This window comes from Saccopteryx bilineata, chromosome 3 (assembly GCF_036850765.1).
Source record: "Saccopteryx bilineata isolate mSacBil1 chromosome 3, mSacBil1_pri_phased_curated, whole genome shotgun sequence".
NCBI lineage: Eukaryota > Metazoa > Chordata > Mammalia > Chiroptera > Emballonuridae > Saccopteryx > Saccopteryx bilineata.
Window position 1 is genome coordinate 119,663,397 of NC_089492.1, and position 23,182 is coordinate 119,686,578.

General features: G+C 36.6%; 1 protein-coding gene across 3 annotated transcripts in view; it reads right to left on the reverse strand.

Moving 5' to 3' along the window:
* Positions 1-23,182, reverse strand: part of WDPCP (WD repeat containing planar cell polarity effector) — a 444,357-nt gene that overhangs the window by 267,838 nt on the left and 153,337 nt on the right. For all 3 annotated transcript variants that reach the window (XM_066267228.1, XM_066267229.1, XM_066267227.1), the window contains exons 7-9: positions 15,568-15,682; positions 12,696-12,829; positions 8,557-8,748 (exon numbers count right to left, since the gene is read on the reverse strand). In XM_066267228.1, the coding sequence (XP_066123325.1) occupies positions 8,557-8,748; positions 12,696-12,829; positions 15,568-15,682 (441 nt within the window). The remainder of the gene's footprint in view (positions 1-8,556; positions 8,749-12,695; positions 12,830-15,567; positions 15,683-23,182) is intronic.

Genomic DNA, 23,182 nt, shown 5'->3' on the forward strand with positions numbered 1-23,182 from the left:
CGTGGAAACAACCAAAAAGCCCTTCAATAGAAGACTGGATAAAGAAGATGTGGCACATATACACTATGGAATAGTACTCAGCCATAAGAAATGATGACATCATCGTCTACGGCCATACCACCCTGAACGCGCCCGATCTCGTCAGAAATGATGACATCAGATCATTTACAGCAAAATGGTGGGATCTTGATAACATTATAAGGAGTGAAATAAGTAAATCAGAAAAAAACAAGAACTACATGATTCCATACATTGGTGGAACATAAAAATGAGACTAAGAGACATGGACAAGAGTGTGGTGGTTACCAGGGGTGGGGGGAGGGAGGACATGGGAGGGAGGGAGGGAGAGAGTTAGGGGGAGGGGGAGGGGCACAGAGAACTAGATAGAGGTTGGCGGAGGACAATCTGACTTTGGGCGAGGGGTACGCAACATAATTGAATGAAAAAATAACCTAGACATGTTTTCTTTGAATATATGTACCCTGATTTATTAATGTCATCCCATTACCATTAATAAAAATTTATTAAAAAAAAAAAAAAGAAAATGCTCAGTGTCACTAATCATCAGAGAAATGCAAATTAAAACCACAATGAGAGATCACCTTATACTTGTCAGAATGGTTATCAATAAATCAATAAATAAGTATTGGTTACCATGTGGAGAAAAGGGAACCCTCCTGCACTTGATGGGAATGAAGACTGGTGCAGCCACTATGAAAAACAGTATGAAGTTTCCTCAAAAAATTAAAAATGGAACTGCCTTAGGATCCAGCATTCCACTTCTGGTTACATATCCAAAGAAATCCAAAATATTAATTAGAAAAAATTTATGCATCCCTATGTTCACTGTAGCATTATTTACAATAGCCAAAATCTGGAAGCAACTCAAGTGTGCATCATAGACAAATAGATAAAAAAGCTGTGGCATGTACATATATAGAATAGAGTATTAGTTGGCCACAAAAAAAATTAAATCTTAACATTTTTGATTAGTATGGATGGACCTAGAGGGCGTTATCTTAAGTGAATAGTCAGAAAAAGACAAGTACCATATGATTTCACTTATCTGTGGAATCTAAAGAGCAAAAAAAATGAACAAGCAAAACAGACACAGACTCATAGATACAGAGAACATGCTGATGGTTGCCGCAGGGGAGACGGTGCGGGGGGCTGTGTAAAAAAGGTGAAGAAGTACAAATTGGTAGTCAGAAAATAGTCCCAGGGATGTAAAGTACAGCATAGGGAATATATTCCATAATACTGTAATAACTATGTATGGAGCTAGGTGGGTAACTGAAATAGCAAAGGAATCACTGTGTAAAGTGATTATCTAACCACTATGCTATATACTTGAAACTAATACAAAATAATATTAACGTAAACTGTAATTGAAAAATAAAATTCTTTAAAAAAGGAAAATAGAGGTTTTTGAAGAAATTGCTATTTTCAGGTCTGGGTCAGGAAACGTACAAAATCAGCATGGAACACATTGTCACACCAGATAGCAGGGAAGCTACCAAAGACTCCTGAGGTCATGACAGAAAGAGGAGCCACTCTGAAGAATCTCCCACTAACCATTCTGACCTTCCAAAAGGATAACAATTACAATTTATGACTTAAACTATTAAGTCAAATATGTTTAAATCCATGAATACTGTTATTAAAAAAAAACTAATTGGTTACCTTCAAGGAGTGAAAAGGAACCAATTCATTATCTTGAAAACTGGTAAAGAGTGCCTGACCTGTGCTGGCACAGTGGATCAAGTGTCAACCTGGAACTCTGAGATCACTGGTCCGAAACCCTGGGCTTGCCCAGTCAAGTCACTTATAGGAGTGGATGCTTCCTGCTCCTCCCCTTTCTCTCTTTCTCTCTCTCTCTCTCTCCTCTCTCTAAAAATGAATAAATAAAATTTTAAAAATCCTTAAAAACAAACCTGGTAAACAAAAGAAACACTTATCCTGATTATATTATACTAACTCAACCGATGGGAAAATAAATAGGAGATGAACAGAATTGTTTTTTTATAAAAGTATCCCAATTGATAAATTAAAAATATATATTTATATAATTAGAATATCACTATTTTGCAACCTTAATGACTTAATGGATCTAGGAATTGAACATCCAGAGCTGCTAACATGAGAAAAAGAAAAACAACCAAAAGAGAGATAGCCTGGCATTGTGTGCCTTCTGATAAAGTACACACCATATCACAGTCTCGCCAAAACTGACCATTAACTTGAGGGATTTTTAAAAGACAGAGAAACACGTTGAACCACACCATGATTATGCAAACAATAACATACAGATGTGGGCACTGAAGTTTCAGCAGATATATTTTAAGGGAAAGAAAGGTGGCGTGGTGGATAAAGCATCAACCTGGAACACTGAGGTTGCCAGTTTGAAACCCTGGTCAAACTTGCCTGGTCAGGGCACATATGGGAGTTGATGCTTCTTGCTCCTCCTCCCTTCTCTCTCTCTCTCCCTTTCTCTCTAAAAATAAATAAATCTAAAAAAAATGGTTAAAAAAAAAGGAATAGAGGGGAATTTTCTACTTTGTAGATTAAAAGAGATTTAAGAGACATTAAAGTGATGTTGAATTAAGTAGATAATATTAAATTATGTTTTGGGGGATGCATCTTTAGGTAATAAAAACTATATAAGTATATAAGAAAGTGATTAAAACTCATGACAGAGGTTACTTTTCAGGACTGGTAAGAAGTTGACATCATTGGCCCTGTCTGGTTTGCTCAGTGGATAGAGCATCAGGCAGGCGTATGGACATCTGGGTTAGATTCCCAGTGAGAGCACACAGAGGCAGCCATCTGCTTCTCTCGCTCTTCCCCTTTCTCGATTAATTTAAGCCTTGAGCATCCATCATTGCTAAAGTTAGCTTAGTTGGTCTGAGCATCAGCATCAGGCGCTACAAATAGCTCAACTGATTCAAGCACGGGCCCCAGACAGGGGTTGCCAGGTGGATCCAGGTCCTGATGCATGCAGGAGTCTGTCTCACTATGTCCTCTCCTTGCATTAAATAAAAAAAAGAAGTTGACATCACGACAGAGTACATGGTGTTTTCCTGGGTACCTGACAAAGTTCTATTTCTTGACCTGGGTGTGGTTCCAGGAGTGCTTCCTTTGTAAGAGCTTATTAAACTATACATTTATTTCATGTGGTTTTCTTTGTGTGTTTTATAATAAAGAGATTTTTTTTAATTATCCCTAAAACAAAAAATCTTTGTAATTTGGTTGAAAGTTAACGTAGTACATACATTTCTTTGGAAAAGATGTTCCTTAAATATTTTGGCTTTTTAGTTTAATGTATTTATAATGCTTTCTGTTTCTTTTATCCAATCATACTGTTTTAAAAGTTAGTCACATTTCTACTTTCTCATCAGTTGATGCTCCTCTAAATCACTGCAAAAAGTTTCTAACTTTCATGGAGAAAAAGTAATCTTTGTAAGGTTATATTTCCCTGGTTTTGACAACTAGTTTTAAGGTATTACAGCTCTGTCTAGGTGTTTTTGATTACTTTGGTAAATAAATTCAGGTGACCATTCCTGAATAAGGTATCTTGAAATTAACACCATACTCAGAAAACATTACCAAATCCATATGGCTGAAAAGTTAATACACCTGCCCAAGTATTGTAAAAGGTAAGGGAAGAATAAATTGTGCTGTCATCACATTTTTGAAAGTGAATGAATTAAACAGTTCTAAGATGGTGGCAGTAATTTTCCAAAGAAAGCATAAAGAGTATGTAAAATTTAAATAAAAATATTACATTACATATGATAATCTACCCATACATTATTAAAAACTTTTAAAATTAATTTACTGATAATTTTTTTCTGAACACTATTATATATTTTTCAAAAGAAAAAATTTTCCTAGTTAAATAATACTCTGCTTTATGCTTCTAATTAAGATATGTACTGTTGTTTAGAGCTTCATAGTGTGAAATTAGACAAGCAGTTTTTTAATATCCATAAAATAAATTTAAGAAAATGTTCCTCCTCTGACAGACTGATAATTCAGTCACAGAGAGCTTATTTGTTTCCTTTGTTTCTTTCTTTTTTTCCAGTTGCTTGGTAAGCCAATTTTCTACTTAGAATCTACTGTTAAAACTCTCATTTGGTTCAGTATGTGGGCTTTATCCTTTCCATGGTCTGTTATGCAAAAAAGACAGCTTTCATTTTTTTTCCCCAACTATGCTGCAAAGCAGTGGTTCTCAATTTGGATGCACATGTGAATCACCTAGGGAACCTGTAAAAGAATACTGACGCCTCCTCTCCTCCTGGAAGTTCTGATGTAACTGGTCTGGGTGGGCCTCTTTGTAAAAGCTCTGCAGGTGACTGTAATATGCTGCCAAGTCAAGGAACCATTACTCTGGAATCTTGCCAGTGTCAAAAAAAAAGCTTATTTTTTTCTGATTGAACTTGAATGGAAAATGCTTTTTAGAAATTCTATAGTTTAATAAATGCAAAGATTAAATTTCTTCTCTATGAGATTGCTACCTTTTTAGTTTAAATTTTATTGCTTACGGGTATATTGTATCTTGTATTCTAATATTAGTTCAAGAAGTTTATTGGTCACTAGTGAAAAGAATTCAAATACATATGCTTGAATACTAGTTTTACAGGATTAGTTTTCATGGTATGCTTTTAAAAATGTGCTACAATTCAAAAAGATTGTCTTTATACTAAAAAAATATAATTGTTTCTCTAAACATTTCTTCTAAATGACATTCACCTTTTACATATAGAAGTTCACAGGAGGCTCCGAAAAAGAAATCTTTCCAAATTTTCCCTACAGTTTAATTTTAATGTAATGACTGAAAGGGCCAAATCCAACACAAAAGCTACTTGCCAAAAAGATGAATTATGTATCTTAACATATTAGGATTGAAAAAGGGGACATTAACTATGGCATCAGTGGTGAATAATTAAAACTCATGTGTAAGTTTCATACACAACTTTACTGAAATCTAGCTCTGGCAGGTTGGCTCAGTGGACAGAGGGTCAGCCTGGAATGCAGAAATCTGGGTTAGATTCCCAGTCAGAACACACATGAGAAGCGACCATCTGCTTCTCTTCCTCTCCCCTCTCCTTCTCCTCTCTCTCTAACCCTCTCACAACCAGTGGCTCAACTGGTTCAAGCATTGGCCCCAGGTGCTAAGGACAGTTCAGTTGGTCCAAGCATAGGCCTCAGACGGGAGTTTGCCAGGTGGATCTCAGTTCAGGTGCATGCAGGAGTCTGTCTCTCTATCTCCCTTCCTTTCACTAAAAATAAATAAATAAATAAATAAATAAATGGAAAAAATGATTCAAATACTTATATAAAATGGATAATTTTCTAAAAAAACACAAATTATGGAAAATAATACAAGTAAAAAATAGAAATCCTTAAAAACAAACAACCCTTGAAAAGTAGAACTAGGCCCTGATTGGTTGGCTCAGTGGTAGAGCATCAGGCTGGCATGTGGATTCCCAGTCAGGGCATACAGAAGAAGCACCCACCTGCTTCTCTACCTCTCCCCCTCTTGTTTCTCTTTCTGTTCTTTTCTTTTCTTTTTTCTTTTCTCTCTCTCTCTCTCTCTCTCTCTCTCCCTCCCTCCCTCCCTCCCTTCCTCTCTCTCTCTCTCTCTTTCCTCCCTTCTCTCTCTCTCTCTCTCTCTCTCTCTTCCTCTCCTGCAGTCATGGCTCAAATGGAGCGAGTTGGCCCCGGGTGCTGAGGATGGCTCTATGGCCTCTGCCTGAGGTGCTAAAAGAGCTTGGTTGCTGAGCAACAGAGCAACAGAGCAACGCCCCCGATGGACAGAGCATTGGCCCCTAGTGGGCTTGCTGGGTGGATCCCAGTCCAGGTGTGTGCAGGAGTCTATCTCTGCCTCCCCTCCTCTCACTGAATTTAAAAAAAAAAGTATAACCAGTATGAAAATGTCTATCTTCCTTGAAAGACACCACACTCGCGCAGTTTATAGGCAAGTTTTACCAAGCATTCAAATATCTGAAAACTCCTTTTACAGTTCAGGCTGGGGGTGAGGAGCTAGCTAGATCACTCCATAGGGTTAGTACAAAATTGATATAAAACTTGGAAAGTGAAAGTAAAACTGTGTACACAAGCTCATATTTGAGCAAATTATAAAGCCTCTTTAATGTTCTTTCCTTCCTAAGCAGATTCAATCAGTCCCCACTGATTCCTACCAGAGCTTACACATATTCTATCCACAGCACCATGTAACACTTTAGTGCACTTACACGTTTTCATATCTGTCTCTCATTGGTAGACACTAAGATCCTTGCAAGCAGGGATAATTTTGCATTGATATCCCGTGGCATGAAATACAGTGCTTACTCCATGTTCATGCTCAGTAGTTTCTAAACAATGTATTGATAGAAAGAGAAGGGGAAGGGCTTTAGTAGAAAGAACAGTAATGTGTATGGGCAGGAGGTGGGAAATAATGAGGCAGTGAGTAAACCATTTGGCTGGAACACAGGTTTGTATAAGGATATAACACTGAAAAGGCAAGTCAGGGCCAGTCAGGGAGCTTTTCAGTGCTCGAGCTAAGTTTAGTTTCAGTATCAACTGATGGCATTTGAGCAGGTAGTGGCTAAATCAGATGTGTACTTAAGAATCCAGATGAACACACTTTAGAGCTGTCAGGGAACTGGAGATGACCTATCTGGTTTAAATCCATCATTTTAAAAATCAGAAAACTAAAGTCAGGGAGAGTTGGATGATCTATCTTTGGGGAAATAAACTTGATTAAGGTAACACAGGTAGTATATGCTCCAACCAAAAGGCAAACCCAAGTTAGTCCAGCTCCAAAGTGCATGATCTAGAAGACACCAAGAGATGAGGCATGTAAACCATGTGTACACTCTTTCAGAACAGTCCTGAGTTCATGTAATATACTCATTTCAAATAAAGGTAATTTGTATAATATATAGCTAACGGCTGATTTACTTATTTTTACTTTTTATTATGAAACAACACTTAATAGAATTATAATTAGCTTTATTACATTGTCATTTTAATGACATTTAATTATTTTATTCAATTAGCTTCAAGACCCAAGATCAATAAAATGGTGGGCATGAACAGGAAGTTAGCCTCAAAAAACCTACACCTAAAGCATTATAAGGGGTGTTAGTTACTAAAACAGAATTGAAAAAGTTCCAGAAAAAGGTTATTAATTTTAGAGAGAGAGGGAGAGACAGACAGACAGGAAGGGAGAAAGATGATGAGAAGCATCAACTCGTAGTTGCAGCACCTTAGCTGTTCACTGATTGCTTCTCATATGTGCCTTGACGGGGGAGGGTGGTACTCCAGCTGACCCGGTGACCCCTTTCCGCCTTGCTCAAGCCAGCGACCTTGGCCTCAAGTCAGTGACCATGGGATCGTATCTATGATCCCATGCTCAAGCTGGCGATCCCACACTCAAGCTGGTGAGCCTATGTTCACACTGGATAAGCCTGTTCAAGCCAGCGACCTTGGTTTCGAACCTAGATCCCCAATGTCCCAAGGAGATGTCCTATCTACAGCACCACCACCAGTCAATGCAGACTTTTCAGTCTTAAGAAAACAGACAAAGTTTATAAACCAGAAGAGGTAGGTAGTGATAGAGAAAACTTAAACTTGTTCATTACATCTCCAAATACTAATTCTGGCAATACTTCTTAAAACCAAAAAGATGTCAGACTTGGAGAAAATATAGGAACACACTATTTTACCCAGGCAAAATCTTTTTAAAAACAGGAGATGCTTTTATTTTTTTTAAGTTATAAAAATGTAGAACAATTTCATACAGTATTGGTACAAGCTGAAAATACCCATTGGTTCACAATGGATGATGACAGAACCATTGTCAGGAAAGAAAGTGTGAGACACTGTCCTTGCCTCACCTTTTAGATTAACCCTTTTGGTGCTCCTATCTGAAGCAGGATACTAAACTGAGAAGCCACTGCTCTATAGCCCTCCTTACACATTCTTGTCCTAGCTATGGTTTGGCACCACAGGGTTGTACACAAAAATTGGCATTTGACTGTTAATTGACTAACTGAAGTTTAAAGAAGGTGACTGATAACAGAGCTCTGATAGATATGAGATCATGAGCAAACAGTAATGATAGTACTAATAATTATAACAAGAGCTACAGTAGAGATCATGATGAAGAGTTTACTGTATGTAGGGATTGCTCTAAATGTAGTATTAACTCCTTTATCTTCATTAACTCTATTTTTAAAATAACAAAACCACAGCACATAGATGTTAGTAACATGCTATGAACAGAAAGCTAGGTAGTAGCCAAGCTAGGAACTGAACCCAGAAGCCTTGCTCTAATCATTGTGCTATTCAGGCCAGCCCTGAAATTGTCTGTGTAACCTCTTGATATGATACTTTTAAGGATCCCATTTCATATTCCTTTTTTGAATATTTGGAAAAATAAATTATAGGTTAAAAAAGTATTTGCATTTACTTTAACACTGAAAAAAAAAAGAACAACCCTATTTTATTTGCTCTTCAATAAGATGTATATATTTATTTTAGATTTACCTCCAGTCTTCCTTGAACATAACCCAGGAGCAGCAGATTGGCTCTGTCCTTCTCAGAAGAGATGGGGGCCCATGGCCAAGCATCATCACTGACCAGTGGCCACCAGCAAACAACTGTATCCTGAGCACAATTGATAGCTAGACGACGTTCTGTTATCCTGTTTAGCGGGCCGGGTATGTCATAATAGGAAATCTAATGATTAAAAAAAGAAAGCATACTAGAATCATTTTTAATGCAAAATCCTCAAAGTATTATAAAAATAAAAGCATCTGTACATACAGATAACTGCAAGTACAAATGTATGCTATACATGTGCGTAAGGAGGTGTCAGAATTGACCGAATTCTTCTGACACACGTATAAAAATGACGTATGTTAAATATTCTCTCCATTTTTAGTAGAGGAAAGCAAAAGGAAAAATATGAGTTGGGGAGGAATTGGCTGTAGCAATCCCAATCAATACCAAAATGTGCAGCCACGGCTGCTTGACAGCATCGACCTACACATAGGATTTAAGACCAGCTTTATTAAATGACAAGTTCAGTACTGCTGACCAAGAGTGTCTGAATACTGTTTAAGACATAACATGTTAACAATAACTGACAACAATAAGAGGAAAAACAACTTGAGACAAATATCACTTTAAAGACTATATGAGACATATACCCCCACATATTCTGCATAAAAGGAGAAGCCACAGCATCATGTGTAAAAGTTTACGCCGCTTCCAAGAATGATGCTTCTCTTTCTAAGGAAGAATCTGTAGAATTTATTATTCAAACTATGTTATTTTGGAACATGGTTATTTGAAAACATAAGCACGGCACCATCTGGGTGACACATGCCAAAGAAATATAGATTGCACCGTATTTCTGCTTAAGGAATTAATGGAAGGTTGATAGCTTGGAAGAAAAAAAAAACTATCTTGCCATTGCTGGTCAGCAATAATCGAACCACTTTCTGGGGATTAAGCGCATGGCTAAGCCTACTGGACCAGACACTAGCAAAGGGCAGGGGGTCTTCTTATCAGAGAAATGCTTCTGGAGCCAGTCTCACTACATGACAGATTGCTTTCATATTCCTGTCTGCAAGGCAACAAAGGATGGCAGTAATGCGATAATGCCAGAGTGCAATGGGTGTTAAGAACCCGTTGCATTTATGTATTGTATTTAGTAAATAATCAGGCTCATCCAAATTGTGATCTCACCACTCAACCAAGGCCATTAAAATCAAGGTTAATGCTTTAATAATCCTCCGCAATTTTTTTTAATATGGTCAAAAGGAACCTTTTTCTATTTGCATGGCCATAATATTATTGACCTCTTCATCCTCTGAATGCACATCAAAAGGAACTAAAATCAAAGTAATTACCAGTGTTGTTCTCTCATGGTAAACATTTAACTCCTTGCACTGTTCCTTCACCGTTAAATAAAATGAATTGGATTTTTAAAATGCAAACAGGAAAACTTGTTAAAGGTCAACAGTTTCAGAATATTTACCCTGTAATTTTCTTTGCCAAAATTATTTCAATATAAAAGAATTAAATTATGGTACGGCTGTAAAGAAAAGCAGAATTATAATACTCTACATTGTTTCCTTGTTTTCAAGTCCAAATGGGCAATAACAGACAACAGAGATGGACTTTATGCTTTGAAGTGCAAATTCTTATATTTAAGCTCTCAGTATCATTAGTTATCTTCTTGTTTGAGAGAAATACCACAATGGAATTACTCAGTCCTTGAAAACTCACATATTATTTTGATGTCCTACTTGCCAGGTAAACATATTACCTACAAATTTCTGCATGAGGAAATAGAGGTAAAACAGGAAATTTTCAGTCCTTGTATAACATAATTCATGTACATTATCTGAAATTTCATGTTTCCAGTAAGTTTGAATGGCATCATATTCTATCATGATGGTATACACAGTAAATAAAGTGAAGTTTCTTATGAATATCCTTCCAATGACAAATGGCAGTTTTTTGTAAGTATTAAATACCTAAATTTAAATGTTGACCCAGAATGTGAAATCTATGGGCTTTGCAAAGGGACTACTAATTAATTATAGAAATGAATGACGTGGACTGTCTATCCTAATCTCCCAAATCCAAAGGCAGGAAAAATAAACAAATAATTCCCTTACTCAAGTTGTAAGGGTCCACATACTACTGTATTTCCCCATGTATAAGACAATCCCGTATATAAGACATACCTTTATTTTAGGGCTCAAAATTTGAAAAGAAAATGTATTACATAAAGTTATTGAACTCAAGTTTTTGTTTTTTTTTATCCTTTTTTTATTTTATTTATTCATTTTTAGAGAGGAGAGGGAGAGGGGGAGAGAGAGAGAGAGAGAGAGAGAGAGGAGAGAGAGACAGAGAGAGAGAAGGGGGGAGGAGCTGGAAGCATCAACTCCCATATGTGCCTTGACCAGGCAAGCCCAGGGTTTCGAACCGGAGACGTCAGCATTTCCAGGTCAACGCTTTATCCACTGCGCCACCACAGGTCAGGCTGAACTCAAGTTTTATTCATCATTAAATTCATACAACTCCTCATCCGAGCAAAAAAGAGGGAAATGCAAGTAAAAAAAATCTACAACCACTGTATAAGATGAACCCAGTTTTCAGACCCCAAATTTTTTGGGGAAAGGTACGTCTTATACATGGGGAAATATGTTAGGTCTATTTTCCACATCTTTTCATAGAAAAGATGACATCCTGAAGAGTTTCTCTCTTCTCTCATTAATGGATAGCAGCTCTTTTTTGGCTGAGAAAACTTCATTAAGCTATCCATCAAATCTAAGAGGGTGAAATTAGTCATACCAAATTTTATATGACAAGCATTAGAAAGTCTTAAAACAGATAGTTTGAGTTCATGCATATTGGTGCATTTTGAAGAACAGTGCTGATCGGTAATTACTATTTCAAGTAAATCTACAGTTAGCCATTCTAGGAAATAACATCCTTTTAAAAATGTTAAATTTTTTTACTAATAGAAATATAATACATGAGTAGCACTGATTTCTAACTAAATAAGAATCAATTATTACAAAGTGCTATAGAAGCTCCACAAAACTAGTAAACAAAATCAGATTGTAGTTTATTACCACAAGGAAAAACTTATGTTTTATCTTATATTAAAAATCATTTTTATAAGAATAGATATTTCTTCTAAATAAAGTTAGAACCATCTTTATACCACTACCATTTAAATCACAATGAGAAATAATCCCAAAGGGCAAAGATTAGGTTAAATACTACTTTTTTTAAAAAAAACACGGTTTCAAGCCACAAAACTGACTTCTAAAATCTTTGCCTTTGCTACATACTCTAAGTATGGCATAAGTGTGCGTCTTTTTTAAGGAACCTGTATATCAGCTCTGTTCCCAGTGAACAGTGAACTGTCTCAAATCCACGTCGCAGAGGCTGGATCAATCTTGCAAACACAAGCCACTGCTAAAAAGAGGCTCTGAACTGAAACAGCCTGGAAAATGTATTAGATACTCATCCTAGTAGAGAGTGTGCCTTCCAAGCAGTTAAAATTTAATGTGGCAAAACTTAAACACATCATTTAAAATAAAAACTCTGCCTTAACAGATGTAAAGTCCCTGATACAAGGAAAAAAATGACCTAAAGTTAGTGAAGGGAGAGATACTAACACATGAAATTTTCTTTTTGCATTTTCTCCAGTTATGGTTGGAGGGGGGAATCTTCCCCCTCCTTGTTTATTACACTTTTCTATTTACCTTTGAAAGTGCCTTCTTCCTCTTTCTTTTCTTGTGAAACAGAAACCAGAGCAGCTACCCTAACCTAGAAAGATAATATGGGGTCTCAGGGAAAAATAAGAATGGCATATATACTACCATTAGCAATAAACCATTCAAATGTATAACTAGCCTCTGTTATCTGCCTTTGACTTCCTATAAATACTATATAAATTGCTCCAAATATGCCATTGCTAGACCCTCCCTTCCTATAATGAAAGTAAAAAAAAAAAGAAAATTAGGGTGGCCACTGTTTCTAGTGAATCAAGCTTAATCCTGCAATTGTTTAAGAATAATGAGCATAACATCAACTCCTGTGATACTCTAGCATACCTTAATAATTAATAATATGACTATTTAAACCAAAATCTCTACCTTATAATCCAAAGTGGAAAGTTTTTCCAATCTTTTGTTTACATCAGGAGAACCCATCTTCTTGGTAAACTGAATAAAACATAGTTTGTTTTGTGCCAAAAATGATAAGATGATAAAGCTGTCTGTGAGAAGAGCTTAAAAAAAACAAAAAGATTTAATAATACCATCAAATAAGTTAGAATAAAACAATGAACTAATAGATTTTTCCCACTAATATATTACAAAAGGCTATTTTCAAAAGATAAATGTTCACTGAAAGAACTAAAGTCTCCTAAAGATCATTATGACATTTTACAAGGATATCAAAGATACTGGAAATAAATGATAATCGTCAATCTAATCATGCATGGATTTGATACTTTTCCTTCTCTTTTGAGACCATTTCAATATATCCCGACGTTTGGAGACAACAACCAAATAAGATGTAGTTGGAACTAGAGCTAGAAAAGCAAGAATAAAGACCATTTCATACCTGAATATAAATATATATTTATGCTTAGACTTTAATCCTGCATTAGTGATATAAACCATCAGAGAATTGGATTTAATAAGGAATATATATAGATCAGTATTCCCCACCAACTTAATTTTTTTATTTTATTTTATTCAATGAGAGGAGGGAAGGCAGAGACAGGCTCCCACATGCGTCCCAACCAGGATCCACCTGGCTAGCTCACGAGGGGGCGCATTGCTTAGCAACCAAGCTATATATTTTAGCACCTAAGGCAGAGGCCAAGGAGCCATCCTCAGCACCTGGGGCCAACTTACTCCAATTGAGCCATGGCTGCAGGAGAGGGAGAGAGTGAGAAAGAGAGAGGGAGGGAGAGGGAGGGAGGAGAGAGAGAGAGGGAGAGGCAAAGGGAAAGGGAGAGAAAGAGGAAGGGAGAGAAGGAAAGAGAAAGGGAGGAAGAGAGAGAAGCAAGGGGGGGAGGGGTGGAGAAGCAGATGGGCACTTCTCCTGTGTGCCCTGACCGGGAATCAAACCTGGGACATCCACACACTGACACTCTATCACTGATCCAACCATCCTGGGCCAATTTTTTTATTTTAAAATTTTTCATCGATGAACCTTCTTTTTGAGAGTATATAAGTTGAATGAACTAAAACATATATTTCCAATATGTGCATTACATAAATTAATATTTAATAAGAAAAATCAGCAAAAATATTTCTATAGCTTTATTTCTAAAGCATACAAGTAGGTAGATAATTTAATGGGTTACAGAACAGGCCACTAAGGTTATATAATATTAATAAAAATTGAGAAATATTTTATGTTGCTCCTAGCATAAAGAAATTATTGAATGTTTTATACATTTTTCTTTACTCCTAACCCCTCAGTATGAAAACAGTGATCAATGGTAGATCTACACAATTAACAAAAAAATATGAAGAACCAAGAAATCACTGTTATCGCATGAGAGTGTATTATTTGGGGTATAAATAAAAGAAGTGAAAGAAGATACCTCTGAGACACAAATAATATTGGAAGTCTCTTTAAATTCTTATAGAGATGCATCAGTTTGATAAAATCATCACAGTCATTATTTTATTTGCAGTGTCAACAAAGGGGTCAATTATGAGACATGAAAATGAAACCTCTTTCATAGGGAATCTTCCTTAGCACCACATTCGTGTAAGGAAGAGAAAACGGCACACTTAAAATCCTACCCCCAATTTATTATTATCAGTAACGTTGCTAATTATAGCCATCCTGCAGACTGCTTTTCTTTACGATGATAAAATTAAGTCTGATTCCTTCAGAGGTAGCTAGTGAGAAAGCACACAGCCGAAGGAAGGCTCTGTATTCTCATCCTGTCTTTTCCATTAAACCATACTTTCCTTGGATTATTTTATTTAAGATATTGCCAATTTTCAATCTCTAATGAAAATGCAATCTGTTTCTTAGAACTTTACTGTGAATATAAGAACAGGATCTTAAAACTTCAGGAGTCAGCAAAATACAGTGCAAAGAAACTGGATTCTGCAGCTAGAACCTGAGGTTCCACTGTCAACTCAGTTATTTTCAAGCTGTTCCTTAGTATCTCATTTATGGGCATGTTCCTTAGTATCTCAGCTTCAACTTCCTTATCTATAAAGTGAAAATAACTGTACCTTATAAAAGGTTGTTTTTTGAATTAAATAAAATAGGTAGGTTGACAAAGCACAGAGCCTCTTAAGGCTCAATAAATGTCAGTATCTTAGCTTTTAAATACCTGGCTTAAAATCTTTTTCTCATATGCTTTGTAGCAATTATATACTACTGTGGTATCACTTAATAGGATCCAGGTTTATCTAGTATATTTGGCATTGATCTTTGATATTTAGAAATATTGCCCAATAACTATGTTATACACTTGAAACTAATATATATAATATTGTACATCAACTCTAATTTAAAAAGAAAGAAAGAAATAATACCTGGACTCTCTCAAAAGTTAATATTCATAGACTTTGGAAACAGAGAAGCTTCCTAAGTGACAAAGCACAGATATTTTACTAGGGACTGTGTTGACACATTAGAGTTATTTACTCAAAATTCATTTGAAAATGAAAAATATTAGAAATGTCAACAATAGGAATCTAATTTTGAAAGAACACCCCAGAAAAATCCATTTCGAAAATACATTCACATTTTTTTAAGAAAGGAGTGAAAAAATGATCAGAATATGCGCCTAACGCTTGACAAAAACTTTGATATTAAATATCAGTCAAAACTTGTATTGGTCCCATGGGTTGTAACTATGCTATTACAAGCAATTACTTGTGTTTGCAGGTCCCAAGTGGTAATAATTAGTCTACCTGTTGACACACTATTTCTCCTCTCCCACTGTTAATTGTAGGCAATTGATTTGCACATGGGGGTAATTACCATCACTGATGGTGTCTGAGATGAGCTTCCCCACAAGGCTTCTGTCAATCACCACTTTCTCCAGCTGCGGCCCAGAAAGGCTTAGGGACACCAGCACACCTGAACCAAAGAGGAGCTAAAACCAGGTAGAGGGGGAGGGGGGGGGAAGATAAACTGAGAATTAGAATCTTTTAAAAATCTTTCTACAAATGTATAATTTATACAGATACTTACATGTGCATCTACGCCATGAAATTATAAAGTTTTTCTACATCAAAAAGCATTTACTGACGGATACAAATGGTTAAATGATGCAAGACAATAGATGCATTGATTAGTTATATACAAAAACAGAATTAAGTCCGTGTTTATTAGAAGTCTAACCTACTAAATACTTAGAAAGTAGCTATGCAGAAATAACTATTTTGCATTGCACTCAGAAATATAATATGTTCTAGTAAAATATTTTGAAAGGTTACTATTTATATCAAAAATGAAAAGATTTCTTGAGATTTGAATAGTCATTGCTACCCATGATAATACCCAAGATGCCACCATGACAACATAAAAAGTGAATGTTAATGATTTATTTGGAATTTAAACCCCACTTTTACAAATAAAGATCTTGTCTGTCTAAAATATTAAAATACATAAAATCAAGGCTGTTAAAGCAAAATATTAACTTCTAAAATCCATAATAACATATACCTGAAACAATTTCTCAAGAAGAGATAAAGAAATGTAGTAAAGTACGCAGGCTTTACCAATATGAGTGCTCACCCAACCACCCAACAAAAGATGATTTAATATCACCATTATGATTTTATGCTGTTCTCTTCCATTTGTGGCAGCATAATTCATTCATCTCCAAATGTTTAAAACTTCTGAAGGACTATGCATATGCGTATGCTTGTTATCTCTGAGATTATGAAATATCAACATTGGAAGAAATTGTTTCACCTTCAAGGCAACAGACTCAAAGCAGATGAATCATGGAACAGCATATGGTATAAGAGGAAAAAAACCAATTGTCAGTAAACTTATGAACATGCCAGCCAAACCCCAAAGACAACTATGATTTTAAACAAAACGGGAATTCCCCACCTACCTAGGCATCATGTCTCAGCTAGAGAGGATGATTCCGTGTCAGGACATATTGGGACATGTGTGAGAAGCATGAGGGACCAGGGTAATATAAAGAAAAACCACTATTCCCCCACTGCCTAACAGGTTTCGGGCACATGAATCAGAAAAGAAACTGAAGCATCCTTTTGTATTTAACTGTTAAGAATCCTTTCCCTAGTCACCAGGAAGCTTTCTTTTTAAGTCTTGACAACCTGATTTAATGGACTGTCCATTTCATATTAATGCCCCTAGTGGCGGTGAAAGGGGGTAGGACTTAATCATCTTTAAGGTTTTTGGAAAAAACACATTTGTTCCAAAAATTTCAAATTACTTTCACTACTGAATTACATCTAGCCCTATAATATACCTTGATGGGGAACACTGGTATTTCCATTTAGGGGAACTCCCCAGCTAAGAACAGAGCATGTGATCCTTACTCTCTAAATTCTCCCTTCTCAGGAAGGCAGTTTTAGAGTCATCTTTCATATCTAGTTCTTGCTCTTGTAACAGCTTTTTCCTCCCTTCCCCATTCATTCAAAGCATTTAAAAAATAAAGATAGATTTTAATCTACTAAAACTTTATACTCTTAAGCACCTCTTAATTATTCAAAGACTACTAGCTCCTTATAAACACTGGCTAGCCTGCTGTTGTCTTTTTATTTTAAGTGCTTAGAACAATGTTAGGCACACAATAGGTGCTAACTTAAAAGTTTAGAGAGATAATCATAATTAATTCATCACAGGATCAGATAATTCATAGTTAAAAGGAAACCTAGTTTAATCTTCTACTCCCACATAAGGTGGAAGTTCCTTCTGCAGCATCCCTTCAAGCATCCAGCCTGTGTTTGAATACTGCCAGTGACCAGGAACTCATTACCTTATAGAAAAGCTATTCTACTATTGGACAGTTCTAATCAATTTAAAGATCATTCATTCAATTCTTTCATCTGACAAAAACTGTTGATTATATGTGACACATGAAACTAAATCTAGTGCCTCAAAAGTGAATCAAATATAATCCTTAAAACAGGTTCAATGTAGGTTAATAGATGAAGTAGAGATACAAGTGAGTAAGTGTGATAAAGTGCTGTTACTGGTCCTATTATTATAGAAGTACATACTGGGTAAAATAGGGGGACTAAAAAAGAGGTGGTAACTTTAAAGTGAAGAGTAAAGCTGCCCTCCTAGGACTTCTACTGTAGCCCCAGTTTTTTTTTTGTTTGTTTGTTGTTTTTTTGTTGTTTTTTTAGAGACAGAGAGAGGGATAGACAGACAGGAACAGAGAGATGAGAAGCATCAATCATTAGTTTTTCGTTGCACATTGCAACACCTTAGTTGTTCATTGATTGCTTTCTCATATGTGCCTTGACCGCGGGCCTTCAGCAGATCGAGTAACCCCTTGCTCGAGCCAGTGACCTTGGGCTCAGGCTGGTGAGCTTTTGCTCAAACCAGATGAGCCCGCACTCAAGCTGGTGACCTCAGGGTCTCGAACCTGGGTCTTCCGCATCCCAGTCCAGCGCTCTATCCACTGCACTACCGCCTGGTCAGGCAGCCCCAGTTTTTTTTAATAGTACTTTTTAAATATTAAATTAACACAGTGATTAAAAACATGGACTCTAAAATCCGAAGGAAATTAGTACTGGCTCTACCTGTTACTACCTTTGTGACCTTGAGAGATTGACTCTGTAATTTCATTTTCTCATCTGAAAAGAGATAGGATAGTATCTACTTCATAGGACTAAATAACTTTACAAATAGTATTTGGAATAATTCATGGCACATAGTAAATGTTTGCAATAACTATTCTTTTTTTGTGTGTGTGACGGAGAGAGGGACAGATAGGGACAGACAGACAGGAAGGGAGAGAGATGAGAAGCATCAATTCTTTGTTGCGGCACCTTAGTTTTTCATTGATTGATTTCTCATATGTGCCTTGACTGGGGTGGAGGGACTCCAGCAGACCGAGTGACCCCTTGCTCAAGCCAGTGACCTTGGCCTCAAGCTGGTGAGCCTTGCTCAAACCAGATGAGCCTGTGCTCAAGCCAGCAACCTCAGGGTTTTGAACCTGGGTCCTCTGTGTCCTAGTCCGATGCTCTATCCACTGCGCCACTGCCTGGCCAGGCTGCAATAACTATTCTTATTACAGTATGCAACCACTACTCATATAATGTATTCTCACTATATTGTTTGTCATCTCTGAACACATTCTTTTGTCTTCTTAAACATCTTGCGCCCAGGCCCTGGCCGGTTGGCTCAGCGGTAGAGCATTGGCCTCCTGTATGGAAGTCCTGGGTTCAATCCTAGTCAGGACACACAGGGGAAGCGACCATCTGCTTCTCCACCACCCCCACTCCCCCTTCTCTCTCTCTCTTTCTCTCCTTCCCTCCTGCATGGCTTGAATGGTTCAAGCAACCTGGCCCTGAGTGCTAAGGATGGCTCCATGGCCTCACTTTAGGTGCTGAGATAGCTTAGTTGCTGAGCAATGGAGCAGTGGCCCCAAATGGGCAGAGCATCACCCTATAATGGGCTTGTCAAGTGGATCCCAGTCAGGGCGAATGCAGGAGTCTAGCTCTCTGCCTCTCTGCCTCCCCGCCTCTCACTTAATAAAGGAAAGAAAAGAAAAGAAAAATTTTGTGCCCAGATGGAACTCTGTATTAGATATAAAACACTAGACTCCAGGTAAATTATAACCAGTACAATATTTTGTTGCTTTTCTCATTTTCTATAATTTCACAAGAATATTATCTTCAAGGTGTTTTCAAGTTTGTTCAAAACTTTGGAATTTAATTTGTCCAAGTTTCAAATTTCTAACTCCTTATTTTCTCTTCTCACCACCACCATCATCACTGCCATGATCACAAACCCTCTTCTCCTAACAGAAATTGTTTTTCTATGTATGAGTATTTGTTATAAAATTAATTCTAAAAGACCACTTTTGTGGGATGGAGATGGAAAATGTAACCTGGGAGAGTAGGTAAAACAGGAAACTTAAGCTGGAAGGTTTCAAAAGGGAAGTGTCAAGGTGCAGCAGGAAAGAAAGAGTGCAGACAGCAATCAGTACCTGATCTACACATGGAGATAGTGGCAGTGACTTAAAAACTGTGGATCCTGCCCAGTGACCTTGGGTATTTCTTCAAAATCTTTCTCAAAGGAGGTTCGGCCACTTAATTCATAGATTGACTCATTCATTCCACAAATATATACTTAGTACTTTGTATGAGCCAGGCCCTGTTCTAGGTGCTGAAGATACAGCAGTGAACAAAACAGACGATACCTTTGCCCTTACTCCCTTCAGGGAGCTTGCATTCAAACATAGACAGAGGCAATAAATAATTTTAATATAATGTCAGATAGCAATAAGAACTACAGAAAAATTAAAGCACAGTAAAGATGGGGATTTTAGGAAGATGCTGCTTTAAGAAGGATGGCTATTAAAGAAATAAAATACCAATGATATTTTATCACAGACCTAGAACAAATATTCCCAGAGTTTATAGGAAATCACAAAAGACCCCATATAGCCACAGCAATCTTAAAAAGAAGAACAAAGTTGGAAAATCAAACTATATTACAAGGTCATAGTAACCAAAATAGCATGTTTCTGGCATAAAAAAAAAAAAGACATAGATCAACACAGTGGTCAACCTGGTCCCTACCACCCACTAGTGGGCGTTCCAGCTTTCATGGTGGGCGGTAGCAGAGCAACCAAGGTATAAATAAAAAGATAGATTTAACTATAGGAAGTTGTTTTATAAAGATTTATTCTGCCAAATTTAGCAAAAATCTGACATAAAGTACTCGGTAAGTAATTATTATTATATGCTTTAACTTGCTGTAACTCTGCTTTATAAATTTTATAAAGTAAAGTTACTTCGCTACTTTATAAATCACCATTACTATGGAACCGGTGGGCGGTTAGAAAATTTTACTACTAACAGAGATACAAAAGTGGGCGGTAGGTATAAAAAGGTTGACTACCCCTGGATCAAAAGAACAAAAGAAAGAGTTGAGAAATCAACCCACATCTGTACCATCCATTACTATTTAACCAAGGAGAGAAGACCATGCATTGGGGTAAAGATAGTCTATTCAATAAATGGAACTGGGAATACCAAACAGATATATACAAAAAAATAAAACTAAACTACCTTCTTACACCATACAGAAGAAAACTTAAAATGGATTAAAGACCTATATGTAAGACTCAAAACTATAAAAATCCTAGAAGAAAACATAGGCAGTAAAATCTTGGACATTTCCCATAGCAGTATTCTTTCTGATATATCTCCTCAGGCAAGGGAAACAAAAGAAAAAATTTAAAAACGGGACTACATCAAACTAAAATGTTTTTGCACAGCAAAGGAAACCATCAGCAATATGAAAAGACAACCTACTGAATGGGAGAACATATTCGCCAATGATACATCTGGTAAAGGGTTAACATCCAAAATTTATAAAGAACTTAAAAAACTCAACACCAATAAAACAAAAATACAACTAAAAAATGGACAAAGGAGCAGAACAGACACTTCTCCAAAGAGGACATACAATAGCCAACAGACATGAAAAATGCTTAATGTTACTTATCATCAGAGCAATGCAAATTAAAACCACAATGAGATATCACCTTACACCTGTCAGAATGGCCATCATCAATAAATCTACAAACAAGTATTGGCGAGAATGTGGAGAAAACGGAACTCTCATGCACTATTGGTAAGAATGCACCATTGGTATAGTCACTATAAAAAACATTTAAAAATTTTTGAAGTTTCTTCAAACACTAAAATACTAATTTGAAAGAATATAAAATCTTAAAAAAATAAAATAAAATAAAGCCTGGCCTGTGGGGTGGCCCAGAGGATAAAGCATCAACCTGGAATGCTTAGGTCACTGGTTCAAAACCCTGGGCTTGCCTGGTCAAGGCACATATAAAAAGCAACTACTATGAGTTGATGCTTCCCGCTCCTCGTCCCCCCTTCTCTCTCTCTTTAAAATCAATAAATAAAATCTTTTTTAAGAAAAAAGAAAATATATATACCTCATGTACACAGCAGCATTGTTTACAATAGCCAAGATTTGAAAGCAGCCCAAGTGTCCGTCAGTAGATAAATGGATAGAAAAAAAGCTGTGGTACAGCCGTAGCTGGATAGCTCCTTTGGTTAGAGTGTCATCCTAAAGCAGAGATTACCGGTTCAATCCCTGCTCAGGGCACATACAGGAGCAGATCTATGTTCTTCTCTCTCTCTCTCTCTCTCTCTCTCTCTCTCCCCCTCCCTCCCTTCCTCTTTCTCTAAAATTAATAAATAAAAATCTGTGGTACATTTATACAATAGAATACTACTCAGCTGTAAAAAAGATGGAAAATTTACCTTTTGTGACATCACGATGGACTTGGAAAGTGTTATACTAAGTGGTATAAGTTAGTCAGAGTAAGACAAATACCATACGATTTCAGGTATGCGGAATCTAATGAACAATTTCCACTATGTGTATTTCTTGCCTGCCGGGTGCAAGCTAGGATTAAAGCTAATGGCCCACCAAAAAAATAAAAATAAAAAAAGAAAATAAACTAACAAAAAAAATAGAAACAGACTCATAGATACAGAGAGCAGACTGACAGGTATCAGAGGTGGTTGGGTGAAAAGGTGAAGAGATTAAACAAAAAACAAACAAACAACAACCTCATAGATAGATAACTGTATGGTAGTTACCAGAAGGAAACAGGGTGGGTGGGGGAGACAGGAGAAGATAAAAGGGGGACAAATAGTGATGGAAGGAGACTTCGCTTTGGGTGAATACACAATACAATATAAAGATGACATGATATGGACTTGTACTTCTCAAACTTATAAAAAATTAACTAATAGCACCCCAAAAAATTCAGTAAAACAAAAAATGAATGGACAGGTCATAAGGGTGACTGCATAAAGAGAGGGAGAGAGAGACAACAGAGGTTTCTTCATGAGCGCACACAGAGAAAAAGCCATTTTGCACACAGCAAGAAGACAGCTGACCAAAAGCCAGAAGAGAGGCCTCACCAGAAACCCACCCAGATGGCATGTTGGTCCTGGAATTATGAAAAAATAAATTTGTTGTTTAAGGAAAAATAAAAAGAATAAAGAGAAAGTTTCAAGGTATGAGTTCTGGAACATTCTAAACTTTAGAGGTGTTAAAAAATCAGGTTAGCCTTCTTATTGACACCCATTTTGGGTACACATTAGGATTAATGGTGTGGCCATCTTTTCAGATCTCTTGCATTCTAGAGGTATCCCTGACACCAGATTTTGTAATAAGAATTTACAAATAAGTAAATAAGCTAATTAATGCATTTTTTTTTATAAAACAGCCTATGGGGAAAGAGAAAGTTTCCAAGTACTGGTGCCAAAGATACTTCTAGATACGGTAATGGAAATAACTAGAATCAGGAAAAAATAGTCTGAAACTCGGGAAAAGAATGTTCCAGCCCAGACAGGAAAGTACTTCTGCTTGTTTACCCGAAAGGTTAGCT